Source organism: Hemitrygon akajei, chromosome 16, assembly GCF_048418815.1.
Source record: "Hemitrygon akajei chromosome 16, sHemAka1.3, whole genome shotgun sequence".
Classification (NCBI taxonomy): domain Eukaryota; kingdom Metazoa; phylum Chordata; class Chondrichthyes; order Myliobatiformes; family Dasyatidae; genus Hemitrygon; species Hemitrygon akajei.
Window position 1 is genome coordinate 5,929,349 of NC_133139.1, and position 17,168 is coordinate 5,946,516.

Sequence of the window (17,168 nt, forward strand, 5' to 3'; positions counted from 1 at the left end):
GTAGCATCATAATGTATGCAATTCACTTATATTTACATATAGCCCATAATTAATTCTGTAAATGAGCAAGAATACTAAATCAAACAACATATTTACAATATTACTCAAATACTACTGAAATATTCAATATACAACACTAATCCCTGCTTATTTATAAACTCCAATTTAGTATCAAATGCATCTCAATCATATGCACAGTATACTACGTAATACAACTATTATACAGACATCCACGGCACAGTTCATTTTTAAATTGTTTGGTACAGGCCTAAGGATTTAATTCCTGTGGAGGAGTTCTTGCTCTTGTGGGATAACGTCTCTCCTGACGGGGTGGGGGCGGTCACTCTGCTTGGCAGGTAGAACTTGTGGTTGTGGAACTATCTCAGGCTCTGAGGCCTCCTATGAGGTGGTTGTAGGAGCTGACTCTGAGACTGCAGGAAGTGGTTCTGACAGCTCTCTTCTTTTTCTCAGCTTTTCTCTCTATCTCTTCTCCCCTTTTCAACTTCTTTCCTTTTTATTTCTCACCTTCCATTTTGTTCTAGTTTCTTGTATCTCTGAATTCGCTAATTTCTTCTTCCATTTCCATAGCACTTATGTCACCCTCCTCTTCATTTTCCTTTTTCTTCTTTCTGGATTGTGCATCTTGATCTTGGGAAAGTGCGTTTAGTTCACTGAGATAGTTTCAGAACCACTGGTTTCACCTGCCAAGCAAAGTGACCCACCGGCTCCTGCCTTGTCAGGAATGATGCTATCCCACAAGAGTAAGAAGTCCTCTACAGTAATTAAATCTTTAGGCCTGAATGGAACAATTTACAAACAATCTAGATGTTCCTCCATTACTTTCACAATATCAGCAAAGTTCATTTCAGCTGGTTTGGTTGGAAAAGTTAAACTTCAAAGCAAACTGTATGTCTTTAAACCCAAGGCACTCGCCAAAAATTGGCACTCACTTCTCATTGGCTATACCATTTGCTTCAAAGTACAGCTCAACTTGCTCAGGATAGATGAGCCAGTTATCCATTGAGTAATCAAACACTTCAGTCTTTTTGATGTGGCCAGCCATTTCTGCTGTTTTTATCACCTGCTACTCACTGTCTATGAACACATGAATTCTTCCGTTTACTGCCTTTTTTTAAACTCAGCCAAGTCAGTCCCTTCCAAATGAAGCATGATGTGTTGTACTGGGTTTTTTTATTTGATTGTCACTGTGCTTTTTTTTAAACTGGAACATCTCGCTGTGCTTCTACAGGTAAGTAGTTGTCTCAGGTTTGTTTAAAACTTCCTCATCGCCACTGTTGCGCTGTGTAACTCCAAAACATCAAGCTAAGTGAAAGAAAAACAAGGGAGTCTGGAATAACATATCTAACTTCATGTTTACTTCGAGGTGCGTGTGCATGTGTCACATGGTAGTGTCATGATGTATGTAAATCGCTTATTTTTACATATAATCTGTAATGAATTATTTAAATGAACAAGAATACTCAATCAAATAATGTATTTACAATATTACTCAAATGCTATTGAAATATTAAATACACAGCACTTGGCTCAAATTGTCAACTGTTGATTCATTTCCATAAATGCTACTTGATCTGCTGAGTTCTTTCAGCATTATGTGTTTGCTGCAAGAGGGAGAGAGGTGTTTGTCACAGACTAGATGGGCCGAAGGACCTGTTTCCGTGATGTGGTGCTCTATCAGTTACTGCTGGCATGATGTTTGGAATGGTTTTCCTTCTCGGTAGCCAGTGTCTGCATTCTGCAGCAGAATTTTCTCTCTGGTGTCACTAAAGTTGGTATTTTGTTTCTTTCCACAGTCCTGGTATCTGGGATAGTCGAAGACCCCTCTCAAGTATTACCGAAGCTGTGTAATCGTGTTTCAAGGAACATGAGTGAGCGTCGACTTTGGTTTCAAGTTTAAAACAGAGAGAAACAAGGGAGAAGGCTACTTATCAGCTCGTCTTTAAAAGAAGATGTCAAGTCAGAAACACTATCATCCTACCAACATGTTCCGAAGATGGGTGCAATTCACTTCATCCGTTGACTGAAGCTTAGCCTGAGGTGTCCCCGTCTCTTTTATGCAAAATAAGCCTTTATATTTCTTAAAAATAATTACAGAACAAAGTTTACTAAATACGCTTTTGACAGGGTGGGAAAATTAACCTTCATCAGCTAAACATAATTCATAACTGCATTATGGTTATCTTTTGACTTTTTTTCCTTTTAAAAGAACAATTTACAGAATTGACAGACAACATAAGCATTTAAAAGCCACCTGAACTAGAAAGTTCAAATTTCTAAGTAAATTTATTTTCAAAGTACGAATATGTCACCATATACAACCCTGAAATTCATTTTCTTGCAGGCATCCACAGTAGAACAAAGAAATACAGTAGAATCAGTGAAAACCATACCCATTCAGGTGCAGAAATGCACAGAGAATTGTACCTCTGCATTGGAGTACCTGAGGACAGGTCTGCTAAAAAACAATCACAGTTTAAGGTCAATTCTTCCACTTTTTTTTTACAAAAACCATTTTGATTATAATTGTTGTGAATTTTTGTTTTTAAACTAACTTTATTATTGTTTTAATTACCACAAAGATATGCACTAAAGAAGCCTACACATTGAAGGCCGTGTCTTTAGTCTGGCTAATCCATAGCTCAACGTCAAGTTAACTTTCTGTGCTTCTGGCCAAACTAAACACGAGAATTATTTATCTACTATACTACACAAACAAATGTGTTTAATACTCCAGTGTAAAATCATTCCATTAATTTTGGGGTGTTTTGGGGTGCCATGGTAGTGTAGCGGTTAGCATGACAGGGGTCAGAGTTCAGAGTTCAGTCCCAACGTCCTCTGTTTGTCCTCCCCATAGAATGCGTGGGTTTTCTCCAAGTGCTCCAGTTTCCTCCCACAGTCCAAAGACGTACCGGGTAGGTTAATTGATCATTGTAAATTGTCCCGTGGTTAAATCGAGGGGCATTGCCAGGCAGTGCAGCCCAAAGGACCGGAAGGGCCTTTTCCGTGCTGAATCTCTAAAAACACAAACTAACTAAATTGTTCAAGCTGACACCGTTAAAAATTGCTTTAAAGAATTCTGTCAAACCTCGATTGAATGGCAGATTAGCCAGAGGTCCGGTTGCCTGGTCTCAATGTATCAAGTGGGACATCAGAGAACAATTTCTCTTCCACTGCAGTGAATAAGCTAATGACAAAATTAAATGTATGCAGTGTTAGAAACATCTTACACAGTAATGAATGATTTAACTTACATGAAACTTTAAACACATTATTTTTATGATTATTTGTGATAAACCACAATGCAAAATCAAGTCAGATAAATGCTTACGGTTTTCAATTCCAATTTTCCCACCCTAAGCCTCAGTTACTTTTTTTGCATGCAACTAATATTACAGATATAGAAGCTCACCTACCAGAGCAGTAGATTTACTGGTTTTAGTTTATTTTTGCTTTTCACTAGCGCATGGCCTAGTCCATTAGGTACATACATAGGTTTTGGTGATAGTTTTGGGAGACATTGGCGGTTGCATGTAGGGTGTGGAGGAATTCTGGGAATTCTTCATAAGCCATGTCAGTGCAAGGCCTCACACTACCACACATCCTTTTCAGTCATAGGGCCTGGTAAATTCTTAAACATACAACGGCTGCAAGCTCAAGAATATCATTAGTAGGTTATCTTTTGGGAGCAGGGTAAGCAAATTGTTTCGAGAATTGATATTATGGGGGGATTTTTTTTGTTGTTTTAGTTCTAAATGCCATGTGTCTTTTCCTCAATATACACACTTTTCAGTGATTACCCAGGAGAACAGGACCAGATTTCAACAATGTTGGAAGTAGTTTCAAAATCATACATTGGGCTGTAGCATTCGATCGGTGATCAACTTTAAATTGGTGGGGGGAGCTAAAGTGATTGCTGCATTTTAAAAGAACAAGTTAATTGTTTTAACAGAGAAAGTATAATCTTTTGTAAAGATTGAAGAGGCACGTGCAATTGAAAGGAAACAAATTTCTAACTTAGTGATTCTTTTTAACTTGTCCTCGCACCCCAGGACTGTAAAACGGGGCAAATTGTTGTCGCCAGGCAACCGTGGCACAAAAGTGCAACGAAACACCATTCCCCTCCCCCACCCCTAAACCCCACATCCCAAACACCCCCCCACCCACCTTTCAGAGGTGAACACAAATGCCTTAGTATGTTACATGTTATTTTATTTTTTTAAGCAGAGGGTAGCCAGCTGCCCTCATTAAAAAGGAAAGACTAGCACTTGTGCACACAATATCATTTTCATTAAACTGACACATATCGAAAGCAATATTTGGCATAATTTTCAGTCTTTGTTCACACTGAAAGCTTTTGACGAAAGAAGTCTGCACCTGAACAAATTTCTATCCATGTATGCTTAGTTTACCGGCTCAGGTACAGCCTTGCCTGAGCTACATTGCTGGCATCCAAAACCTCACAGTGTAAGCAGAAAAGTGAGGAAAACTCTATAGACGTATTTATAGTAACATTTTCTTTTTCATCAAAGGTGCTGAGTGATGCATGGTGCTTTGATAGTATACTTTGTGATCCAGCAACACAAAAAACAAATCCAGTCAGCTCTATGCTGAATCCTGATGTGCATGGCGACTATGTGCTGGCCTCACTCTTTTCCCAACAAAAAATCCTTTCCTAATTTGCACGGAATTTTATACCACATTATGTGCCTTGCCTTTGAGAAAAAATGTTTAAAAAAAACAAAAAAAATCCTTGGTATCACTGCACAAATTTTTGGCTGCATGTGTGGTTGCTTGTCATTAAGAAAAATACCATTGGTAAAAATGTAAGGATTTATGATTTTTGCTTCATAGGACATTGTAACGGCACTAATTATCAGTATTCCAGTGATTCTGTGGATTTTCATATAGAATATATTCACCTTGCAGTCATGTAGGAACATTGCTTTTGAACATTATCTGTCACTAATATTTTAATGAAAGGAGTTTCCCTTTTATTTCTCCCTGGTTGCGTCTTCCAGCTCCTACTGGTTTGACTCTTTGGAAAATATGCAATACCAGTCTTGTCGACATAGAGCGTGTAGCTTGTTTTAATCACTCTGAGTTAGCACACATAACTACAACATTTCTAGATTTTTAATTTTAATTTTATTTTAATTGACCAAAGTTGGTGCTGCTCTCTATACAGAAAAAAAGATAGGTCCTTCTCCTGTGACAGGTAAAGACTAATCCGTGATTAAGGAGGATGAACATGGGAGGGGAAAAATCTATATTTACAGTGAGGCTGTGAAGCACCATCAATGAAAGAATATTTTCTTGTGTCCTGGTGGTTCAAATGATGAACTCAGAAAAACAATTACCTTAATCAGAGAGATGGGCAAGCTATTAACAATGGTAGTACGTATATCAGGCCCATCATTTCGGCCAAGGGTGGGCAAAGTGTTTAAACCCCATAATACCTACTGGGGCATAGGCCACCGACAGCAGCTCACCAGAGTCTTCTATCCTGGGCCAGTCTTTTAAGTTGTCCCCAGGAGTAGCCCATCTTTGAAGACCCTTCCTCTCACGGGGAAGAGGTCTTGCTAGTTTCTGTTGGCTTTCCTGTAGCTCCAGGCTTTAGGCTTTTACGGGATGGGTTTGCTAGCCCCGTGCCCAATCCTCCTCCATTCGTAGCCATGCTTGGGACCGTCCATGGCGGAGTTTTTAAAAATTGATTTAATTAATAATCACTTACAATCATATATGTTGCTTTAGAAAGGTTAGATCTCAGCAGTGCATCAATCCCTATTTTAATCTGAGGGTGAGATTCTTCAATGCGACTCTTTTTGAAAAGTTGTTGACCTGCGTTACTTGGTGGCATAGCTGCTGTTGACCATCTGTACCTAAATCTGATTTGAGCAGGAAACGGTCCCATCAATACATGGGACCGGTTATCCCACCAGACCTAAGTGCTTCACAGCTTCGACTGTCAACTGTCCTGAGCTTTTAAGGAAATGCTGCACGTCAGAATTGGAAAAACCATGAACTAAGGTTGTACATAAAAACTGAAAAATCGTAACTTAAAGCAATAGTTGTGGGGTGTCAGTTTGGTATAGTGGTGTTCAACACAAAAAGCCATCTGTGCAAGGTGGAATGATAAGTGATACCAAATCACATACAGCTCTGCTTTAAGACCCTACTAATGTCTCGGAGCTTTAATAAATTGCATTTGATTGACACTTGGTATGCTAGCCAGGATGCTGAACAGGGAGGACAAGAACTAGGGCATCGCCAGTAGGTTCAATCCTTGTCACATCTTTGTCTTGGACATTAGCTGCCTTCCTTGCAGACTGTGTAATTTGTAAGCTGTATAGTTTTATTAAGTATGTTTTCCTTAATCTACCCTATTTTATAAGGCAAAGACTTTTGTAATGAGAAAAGTACAAAAAAAAGTTTCATTACACTGGCTTATTAAGAAAGTTCAGCATTATATACCATATGTAGAGTATTCTTCCTCCATGGGTACTGGATATGAGTTAAACTCACCTGTTACCCTTACTGTATTTAAATACAGTAATTCTCATTTTTATGGTTTTGCGTATTCCTATACTTTAGAAGTATAGACTTCTGGTGTAAAAGAGCCATTGTAAATGGAAAAAAATGCTTTATTTTATGAAGAGTAATTATGTCAAACTTGTAAGAAACACTTGGAATTTTGAGAAGGAATGTCGTCATTGTAGTCTTTTTGACTGCTTAAAAAATGTCTGTAGACTTTCAAGTGCTGAACTGATGAGAGTAGAACAGATCACCTGTACTCGTAGGGCGAAGGAGCCCAACAAATTGTTGTATGCAATGTACAGTATTGTTTGTGCGAAGGACGATGCAAAGCTGGTAGCTAGTTTATTTTTAAGGCAGGACAGAAAACATGTTTACGTGTATTTAAACTTTTGGCAATGGCTGACCGCATGCTCCGTGAAATCCTTGTATTAGAGAATTCTCCTCCATCCATCAGCTTCAAGCAGGATAGAATGCTGCCACAATCAAACATGTGACCTTTTTTATTATTCCTACAGGGGCTTTGAGTTGGGTGATGACTTCTGTTGGTGCTTGTAAAGCGAACGCTGTCAATTGAGAAAGTTCTGGAGGGTCAGGTCTATGTGCAGACTGACAGTGATCTTTAATCCTTTGTAATGTGTTTCCATGCTTCTATGTTTAATAATTCCTTCCAGATTTTTATTGCCCTTATATTGGAGATTATTCCTCCTTCAGAATTCCAGTCAGTTTTCCAGTTTATTGAGAGCTTGCATCCAGTCCAAAATATGAGTCAGCCCTTCCACTCTTCCAAGCAAAAAAAACTTCCTGATAACACACACACACAAAATGCTGGAGGAACTCTGCAGATCAGCAGCATCTATGGAGAGGAATAAAGAGTTGATGTTTCAGACCGAGACCCTTTATCGGGACGTCCTTCAACTTGACTCAACTATCCTCCTTGCAGACTCCTCAGAAAATCTAAGCAATTCAAGTCAGTCATGGTTTCCCTCCACTCCTCCCTCCCCGCACCTTTCTATTCTGCCTCCTCCCCCCATCATTTCCAGTCCTGGTGAAGGGTGTCATCCCAAAACGTCGACACTTTATTCCTCACCAGAAATGCTGCCTGACAGAGTGGCATATGGTACCGTAGTGATTAGCACAACTTTTCACTGTGCAGGTGACACAGTTCCATTTCCACCGCTGCCTGTAAGGAGATTGTACGCTCTCCCCGTGACTGCATGGGTTTCCTCTGGGTGCTCTGGTTTCCTCAGACAGTCCAAAGATGTACCATTTGGGAGGTTAATTGGTCACTGTAAATTGTCCCGTTATAGGCTTGGATTAAATCAGTGGATTACTGGGCGGTGTGGCTCAAAGGGCCAGAAGGACCTATTCCACAGTGTATCTCAATAATAAAATTTAAAACAAAGTAAAACCTGCTGAATTCCTCCAGCATTTTATGTGTGTTTCTCTGGATTTCCAGTATCTGCAGAACCTCTTGTGTTTAAATCTCTTGAAACCTCCAGTTTCCAAATCACGTTTGAAAGTTTTGATCGAAGATATCTCAGCCCTGTTACTTGCTCTACTTTTCCTCTAAAAAAGTGTTTTAAAATCAGAATGAGTATTGCTGTTCAAAACCTATTCTTAATTTCAAAGAGACTTTATTCATACTTTTTCAATCATCTTTTTATAATCCCTGTTCTTCTCCAGTGAACCTGAGTGTCTTGTAAACCTCGAACAAGATGATGGAGGAATTCAGAGGGTCAGCATTTCAAGTCAAGACTTTTCATCCAGAGCAGATGGACCCCGGATGAAGGGTCTTAACTCGAAATGTCGACTGTCCATTTCCTTCCACAGATGCTGCCTGATCCGCTAAGTTCTTCCACCATTTTGTTTGTTGCTTCAGACACCACCACCTGCAGTTTTTTTGTGTCTCCATGTACAATTACAGTCCAAACTACTTTGTTTGCTTTGACCGAATTTGATAAAAAGTGGAGCATCAATTGTAATGAATCCTTTCCTCCAGAACGTTGTCTTACAAATCTGGAAGGTGTCAATAACTTTGGAGACCACCGTCTGTTAGACCTGTTTGATCAAAGAGCATTGCTCTAATATTCTTTCTAGTTGGTTCTAACCACTTTCAGCTGAACTCCTGCCCATTCAAGGCTCTCAGGGATGCAGTGACTGGCTGCCCTCACCTCTACTCATCAGCTCCTCTCTCAGTCTGCATAGTAAAGACCCGAACTACGAAGATGGCGCACGCTTTGTGCCATGGCAGCCATCCAGAAACTAACAAAACTCATTTCCCTCCTCAAACCCTGGATAAATTTGCACTGTTCCACATCTTTCACCCTTTCCGTTTCTGCAATAACTCAAGACAGGGAGTGGAACGGAACAAGCTGCCATTTACATTGTCGGTAGTCACCACATTAGTCAAATCAACACCATTCGTAGGCCTACGCCACACAGATTTTTTTCTCTCAAAGGTTTTACCTAACCCCCTGCAAAATGTGCTAGTTGTTTCAGTTAGCCTGAAGGGAATATGCAAAATTCCATCACAATCTCCACCTCTTTATGATCTCTTGTGCACCTCCTTTGCAGCCAAGCGCGATGACACACATTCAACGGCCAGATTACATTTTGTAGAAGGCAGTAGATATACTGGTATTGTTCTTTCACATACACATCTAAGCATCTGTAACTAGATCTCTGGAAGTCTCATTGAAAGACAGGAAACATCGGACTGATGAGGTGACTCAAAACCACCTGTCAATTGTAGAGGCATTTTATTCAGACTGTGCAAAAAAAAACTCTAAACTCGCAAGGAAGTTTGTGAAGGGTTTTGTCACCTTGCTGGGTGTAAAACGCATTTTTTTCAATCTGGTTTGGCAAACTCAGTTTTCCATCTTTGACAATCAGGTTTAGAGAGCAGTTAATTCCTCAACCTTTTTTACATGGACGGTGAGCAGTGGTCGGGGTCTATCTGTTGGGAGAGTCGACATGGGGCTGGATCCAGCATTAACTGGACTCGTCACACTAGATTCATTTCCTCCTAAAATTACCTCATGTTAGTCGATTCCTGTCCACATCATTATCCGCCCTAAGATATTCTTTTTTTAAATGCTCTATCCATTTACTTTGTCCCACGGATCTCACGAATCAGTCACAAACTTTTGATTACATTTTGGTTGCTAAAATAATGAAATCATTTTGCAGTTTCACTTAAATATTCCACATTGAATAATGAAAGAATTGAAAATCAAATATTCTGCATCCATTCTTGTACCTAAATCCTATTGTTGAAGATGCATCATTATGATAATTATTTTGCATTTAATAATAATTCTGTTACTTATTCAACATTGCGAGGTTTATTATTGTCAGAATGATAATTCAGTCAGCAAAGTGGTCGAATTATTCTCTGCAATTCTGTCCTATCACAATGAACCTAGTACATAACCTCTATTAACTGTAAATCAAAAGCAATATAAGACCATAAGACAGAGGAGCAGAATTAAGCCACTCAACCCATCGAGTCTGCTCCACTATTCTATCATGGCTGATTAATTAACCCACTCAAGTTCATTCTCCTGCCTTCTCCTTGTAACCTCTGACACACCAATGACTCGGCCTCCACACCTGTCTGCGCAATGAATTTACCATCTGGCTAAAGAAATTCCTCCCTATCTGTGTTCTAAATGGATGTCCCTCTCTTCTGAGGCTGTGCCCTCTGGTCCTAGACCCGCCCACTATAGGTAACACCCTCTCCACATCCATTCTATTTGGGCCTTTCAGTATTCGATAGTTTTCATGAGATCCCCTTTCATTCGTTTAAACCCCAGCAAGCACAGGCCTGGAGTTACCAAACGCTCCATGTACATTAACTCTTTCATTCCTGGAATAAGTTTATTTAGACTGTTAAAACCCAACTTTATTTGGATCCACCCACGGATAAAGCCTTAATTCAGCTACAGTACCCGAACCCAGCAGCTCCATGTAAACAAGGTTATATTCAGCATGCTTTGTTCAAACTACAGCGAACTTTATAAAATAACAGGAAAATAGGCAAAAGATCCAGCAAGGCAGCTCATTTTCCTACCACACATGGTTCTGTAGGGAGTGATCTGCTGATCAGCATGACAACAGCAGAACTACTGGGGTGTCCATGTTGACGTACTTGTATAGAGAGCAATGGTCAGCGGAGCTCTACAATTATTTATAACCATTTTACCAAGCCAGCGGGAAAAAAAGAGTACCAAAAAACATTTTTAATAAATGCAGTGCCTGATAATCGACTGCTGGATTCAATTTTGCTTTGCAAAGCCTGACTTTATCAGTCCTTTTTTTTTAAATTTGTCATCACACAGTCTCTATTGCAAATGTCTTTGGAACGTCACTGTCGTGAGTCCATGTGCATTACTTTCCGGGAAGAGATCATTTCTCTGAGAACATGCTGAGACCATGTTATTTCTGAGGGTTTTTCATTATATTTTAGAGTATTACAGTAGTTAATCAATAAACGCTTGCTTACTGCACAGACATAAACACACTACACACCAGATCAAACGTGTGGTTCTTTGGTTGCTCGATGCAAAGTTCTGACAAAGTATATCTTCTTCACCACAGTACATTGATTGCAGCAACACAAAAGACAAGCTTTTTGTTTTGATTGTACTTGTCTACTAATCCTTAGCTAAGTATGTAAAGGGACAAAGTGAAAGAGCAGTGCTGTTGCTGCTCACGTGCACAGATGTACAGAATATCTGCAACTAAACCTCCACTCGTTTCAAACTGGTGTGAACTCAGCTTCAAATTTGATTATAACCATTGTATTTTGCCATTGCTGTTCGCAGCTGCTCATACTACATACAGTTACTGGAAGTGAATATGTTTCCCTATGCAAAAAAAAATTTAAAAAAAATAAACAAGCTATGCTATAGATCTGCCTCCATTGTCTTCATTCGGATTTTAACAATTCCAATGTTTCCTCCCCAAAATATAACAAAGTGACCGCTCGATTATTCTTAAGGTGACTTACAGCAATTGTACTCCATGTTGGCATTGGAGAGGATGTTCGCGAGAATTATCCCAGGAATAAATGGGTTAATATATGAGGAGCGTTTGATGTCTCTAGGCTTGTAGTTGCTGGAGTTTAGATGAAGGAGGGATCCCATTGAATCCTATCGGATACTGAAAGACCTAGATAGTGTGGACATAGAGAGGATGTTTCTGACAGTGGGGAAGTCTAGGGCCAGAGGGCACAGCCTCAAATAGAGGGACATAACAGAGATGAGGAGGAATTTCTTTAGTCAGAGGGTGGTGAGTCTGTTTAATTTGTCGCCACAGCCATTGGGTATACTTAAAACAGAGACTGTTATTTCATGTTTGATCAGGGCATCAAAGGTTATGGGCAGAAATCAGGAGAATGGGGTTGCAAGGGAAAATAAATCAGCCACGATGGAATGGAGGAGAAGACTCGATGGGCCAAATGGCCTAATTCTGCTCCTATGCTGCATGGTCTAAGAGCGAAGAAGAAGAGGAAACTGGTTCCACACAAAATATTTTGAGAATTGTAGCAGTCTGCTGCTCTGGTGACAAACAGATGAATAATTTTGAGGTGCAAGAGATTCTGCAGCCCATTGAGCCCACTGGATCATGGGAGGTAAATGCTGCCATTCAGTTCACTCTCACAGAGCTGGAAACTCAAACTGGCCTCAGGCTCAATAAGCCAAAAGCAAATTTCCTTTTCCTCTCCATCCACAACAAGCAGGTATCTGGGTCACCAGCCGTTTTAAACCCTATCCCAGTTCCCATTCCAACATGTTGCTCCACAGCCTCCTCTGCATCCACAATGAGGCCACTCTCAGCTTGGAGGAGCAACACTTCATTTTCCATCTAGGTAGGCTCCAACCTGATGGCATGAACATTGGTTTCTCCAACTTCTTGTAATTTTTCAGTGGCACAATTGCAGTAAAGTGGGCAGAAGAGGCTTCACACAAGACCAAGAGCAAGAGATTTAAAACAGGAGTTTCGGGGATTTTGGCTTTTTACAGTAGCACAGCCATGATTCATCAGCAAGGGCAAATAAAAAGTACGACAGGGACAAGCAGAGGAGACATTTTTGGAGCGGCAATATTGTGAGCGGACCGGGGTTAGAGTGGGAAAGTGGGGAGGCTTTGGCTCATCGGGCTTCGGTCGGAACAGGCTTGAGCGAGGTAAGTATCTGGTGGGTTTCTTCTTCCTCTTCTTCATTCTTCATTTGTTAGAGCAGTGAGAACGGCTCCAGGGGCTGTGCTGTGTTCTTTGTGTGAGATGTGGGAATCCTGGGAGACCTCCGACTTCCTGGATAACCTCGTCTGCACCAGGTGCACCGAGCTGTACCTCCTCAGACAGCGTGTTAAGGAACTGGAGCTGCAGCTCAGAGGAGATAGATAGGAGTTACGGGGAGGTAGTCACACTAAAGTTGCAGGAAGCAGGTAAAGGGGTGACTGTCAGGAGAGGGAAGGGAAATGGGAAGCCAGTGCAGAGTACCCCTGGGGCCTTTCCCTCTGTAGTAAGAATATCACTTAGGATACTGATGAGGGGGACAACCTAACCGGGAAGGTGGGGGGGGGGGGGGGGGAGCCACAGCAACTGGCTCTTCAGCCATGAGTCTGACCCTGTGGCTCAGAAGGGAAGGGGTGAGAAGAAGATAGTAGTAGCAACAGGGGATTACTTACTTAGACGATTAGACATGAGAGTCTGTGGGCACGATACAGACACCCAGGTAGTATGTTGCCTCACACGTGCCAGGGTCAGGGATGTCTTAGATTGGACTCGGGGCATTCTAAATGGCAGCCGGAAGTCCTGGTACATATTGGCACTAATGACATACAGTAGGTGGAAAAAAAAGAGGTTCTGAGAGAGAAATTGGGGAATTGGTTGAAAAAAAACTGAAAAGCAGGACCTCCAGGGTAGAAATCTCTGGATTGCTGCCTGTGCCACGGGCCAGAGAGGGTAAGAATAGAATGATTTAGCAAATGAATGCATGGTTGAGAAACTGGTGTAGGGGGCAGGGTTTTAGATTGCTAGATCTTCAGGGGAAGTAATGACCTGTACAAAAGGGATGAGTTAAACCTGAACCTGGGGAGGACCGATATCCTCGCAGGCAAGCTTGCTGGAGCTATTAGAGAGGGTTTAAACTAAACTGGCAGATGGGAAATGGAGTGATGGGGATGGGGAAGGGGCAGTTGGTTTACAAGCAGGGGCAAGTGTGTGGTGAGACTGTCAGGAAGGACAGACAGATCAAAGAACAAAATTGCAATCGGTGGGAGTGTAAAAGAGGGACAAAGATCAAAAAGAGTGATAGATATGGACTGAAGGTGTTATATCTGAATGCTGCAGTATATAGAATAAGGTAGATGATCTCATAGCGCAGGTCGAAGTTGGTGGGTAGGACATTGTAGGCATCATTGAATCATGACTGAAAGAAGATTATATTTGGGAGCTTAATATCCAAGGATACTTATTGTATCAAAAGGAGAAGCAGGGAGGGAGAGGAGGAGGAGTGACTCTGTTGGTAGAAGGAAAATAAATAATCTTTAGAAAGAGGCGGCATAAGATTGGAACAATGGAGAATCCTTGTGGGTAGAGTTAAGAAACAGCAGGAGTCAAATGATCCAGATGGGAGTTACATACAGGCCTCCAAACAGTAACCAGGATGTGGACTGCGAATTATAATGGGAGATAGAAAAGGTGTGCCAAATCGGCAATGGTTCAATAGTCATGGGGGATTTCAATATGCAGTTAGATTGGGGAATTCAGATTACTGCCAGATCCCAAAAGAGAGAATTGGTAGAATTCCTCCCAGATGGCTTTGTAGAGCAGCTTGTGGTTGAGCCCACCAAAGGATCAGCTATTCTGGATTGGGTGTTGTGTAATGAACAGGATTTGATTAGGGATCTTAAGATAAAGGAATACTTCAGAGTCAGTGATCATAATACGATAAACTTCACCCTGCAATTTGAAAGGGAGAAGCTAAAGTCAGATGTGTCAGTGAAGTAAAGGGAACTACAGAGGCCTGAGAGCGGAGTTGGCCAGAACTGATTGCAAAAGAACACTGGCAGGGACGATGACAGAGCAGCAATGGCTGGAATTTTTGGAAGCAATTTGGAAAGTGCAGCAATTTATATCACAAAGAAGTATTCTAAAGGCAGGATGAGGCAACCGTGGCTAACAAGAGAAGTCCGAGCCGACGTAAAAGCCAAAGAGAGGGCATATAATAGAGCAAAAATTAAAGGGAAGTTGGAGGATTTGGAAACTTTTAAAAACCAGCAGAAGGCAACTAAAAAATCCATAAGGAGGGAAAAGGTGAAATATGGAAGTAAGCTGGCCAATTATATCAAAAAGGATACCAAATGTTTTTTCAGATTTATGAAAAGTAAAAGAGAGGTGAGACTAGATATAGGACCACTGGAAAGGTAGTAATAGAGGACAGGAAATGCCGGATGAGCTAAGTTAGTATTTTGCATCAGTCTTGGTATGCTGGAATTTCAAGAGTGTCAGGGGGCAGAAGTGAGTGCAGTTGTTATTACAAGGGAGAAGGTGCTTGGGAAGCTGAAAGCTCTGATGGTGGGTAAGTCACCTGTCCCAGCAGGACTACACCCCAGCATTCTGAAAGAGGTAGGCTGAAGAGATAGTGGAGGCATCTTTCAATAATCAATACGTTCTGACATGGTTCCGGAGGATTGGAAAATTGCAAATTTCACACCACTCTTCCAGGAAGGAGGGAGGCAGAAGAAAGAAAACTATAGGCCAGTTACCTGTACCTCACTGATTGAGAAGGTGTTGAAGTCGATTGTTAAGGATGTGATTTCAGGATACTTGGAGCCACATAATAAGATAGGTCAAAGCCAACATGGTTTCATGAAGCAAAAATCTTGCCTGATAGATCTATCGGATTCTTTGAGGAAATAGCAAACAGGATAGACAAAGGAGAATCTGTGGATGTTGTGTACTTGGGTTTTCAGAAACAAGCTGCTACACATGATGCTGTTTAACAAGCTACGAGCCTACAGCATTACAGGAAAGATGCTAGCATGGATAGAGCAGTGGCAAAGAGTGGGAATAAAGGAAGCCTTTTCCAATTGGCTGCTGGTGACTAGTGATGTTCTGCAGGGGTTGGTGTTTGAACCGCTTCTTTTTATGCTGTATGTCAGTGACTTGGATGATGACATTGATGGCTTAGTGACCAGATTTGTGAACGATATGAAGATAGGTGTAGGGATAAGTGGTGTTGAGGAAGCAGTGGGTCTGCAGAAGGTTCTCGACAGATTAGGAGAATGGGCAAAGAAGTGACAGATGGAATACAGTGTCGGGAATTGTACGGCTATGCACCTCGGTTAATGAAAAGGCATAGACTACTTTCTAAGCGGAGAGAAAATTTAAAAATCCAAGGTGCAAAGGGACTTGGGAGTCCTCGTGCAGTATTCTCTAAAGATTAATTTGCAGGGTGAGTCGGTGCTCAGAAAGGCAAATGTGATGTTAGCACTCATTTCAAGAGGATTAGGATATAATGTTGAGGATTTATAAAGCACTGGTGAGGCCTCACGTGGAGTATCGGGCCCCTTATCTCAGAAAGGATGTGCTGACATTGGAGAGAGTTCAGAGGAAGTTCACAAGAATGATTCTGGCAATGAAAGGCTTATTGTATGAGGAGTGATTGATGGTTCTGGGCCTTTACTCACTGAAGTTCAGAAGAATGAGGGAGGGATCTCATTGAAACCATTTGAATGAAACACCTAGACAGAATGGATGTGGAGAGGATGTTTCCTATAGTGGGAGAGTCTAGGACCAGAAGACACTGCCTTAGAATAGAGGGATGTCCATTTTGAATGGAGAAGATGGACAATTTCTTCAGAGTGTGGTGAATATGTTTAATCTATTTCTTGATTAGTCAGGGTGAGAAAGATTAACAGGGATAAGGCAGGAGAATGAGAGGAAAATGGATCACCCATGATGAAGTGGTGTAGCAAACTCGACTGGCTGAATGGACTAATTTTGCTCCTATGTCTTATGGGATTTCTTCCCCCTACCCCCCGCACCTCCCCTCTTCTTCAAAACCTCACTCGGGCCTCTTGCCTCTTCTCCTCAACTGCCTATCACATCCACCTAGTTCCCTTCCTCCTTCCCTTTCTCCCATAGTCCACTCTCCTCTCCTATCAGATTCCTTCTTCTTCACTCCTTTACCTTTTCCACCTATCACCTCCCAGTTTCTTACTCCATTCTCCCTCCCTCTCCCACCTGGCTTCACCTATCATCTCCTTCTCCTCCTCCACCTCTTCATTCTGGCATCATCCCCCTTTCCAGTCCTGATGAAGGGTCTCCACCCGAAAAGTTCACGGTTTATTCATCTCCATAGATGCTGACTGACCCTGCCGTGCTTGCACTACAGTAGCTTAGCTGTTAGAGCAATGCTATTACAACTTGGGCCATTCCAGAGTTTAGAGTTCAAGTCCAGCGCCATTCTGTGTGGAGTCTCTGTATGTTCCCTCTGTGGAATGTGTCAGTTTTCTCCGGTGCTCCAGACCAAAGGCGTACCAGGTAGGTTATTTGGTCATTGTGAAAGGTTTGGGCTATTGGGTTTGTCAGGAGTTGTGGAG

At 41.5% G+C, this 17,168-nt stretch overlaps 1 protein-coding gene across 3 annotated transcripts in view; it reads left to right on the forward strand.

Moving 5' to 3' along the window:
• nfic (nuclear factor I/C) overlaps positions 1-11,467 on the forward strand; it is a 464,113-nt gene extending 452,646 nt beyond the window's left edge. For all 3 annotated transcript variants that reach the window (XM_073068141.1, XM_073068140.1, XM_073068142.1), the window contains one exon: positions 1,815-11,467. In XM_073068141.1, the coding sequence (XP_072924242.1) occupies positions 1,815-1,832 (18 nt within the window). In that variant the 3' untranslated portion in view covers positions 1,833-11,467. The remainder of the gene's footprint in view (positions 1-1,814) is intronic.
• Positions 11,468-17,168: the final 5,701 nt, after the last annotated feature.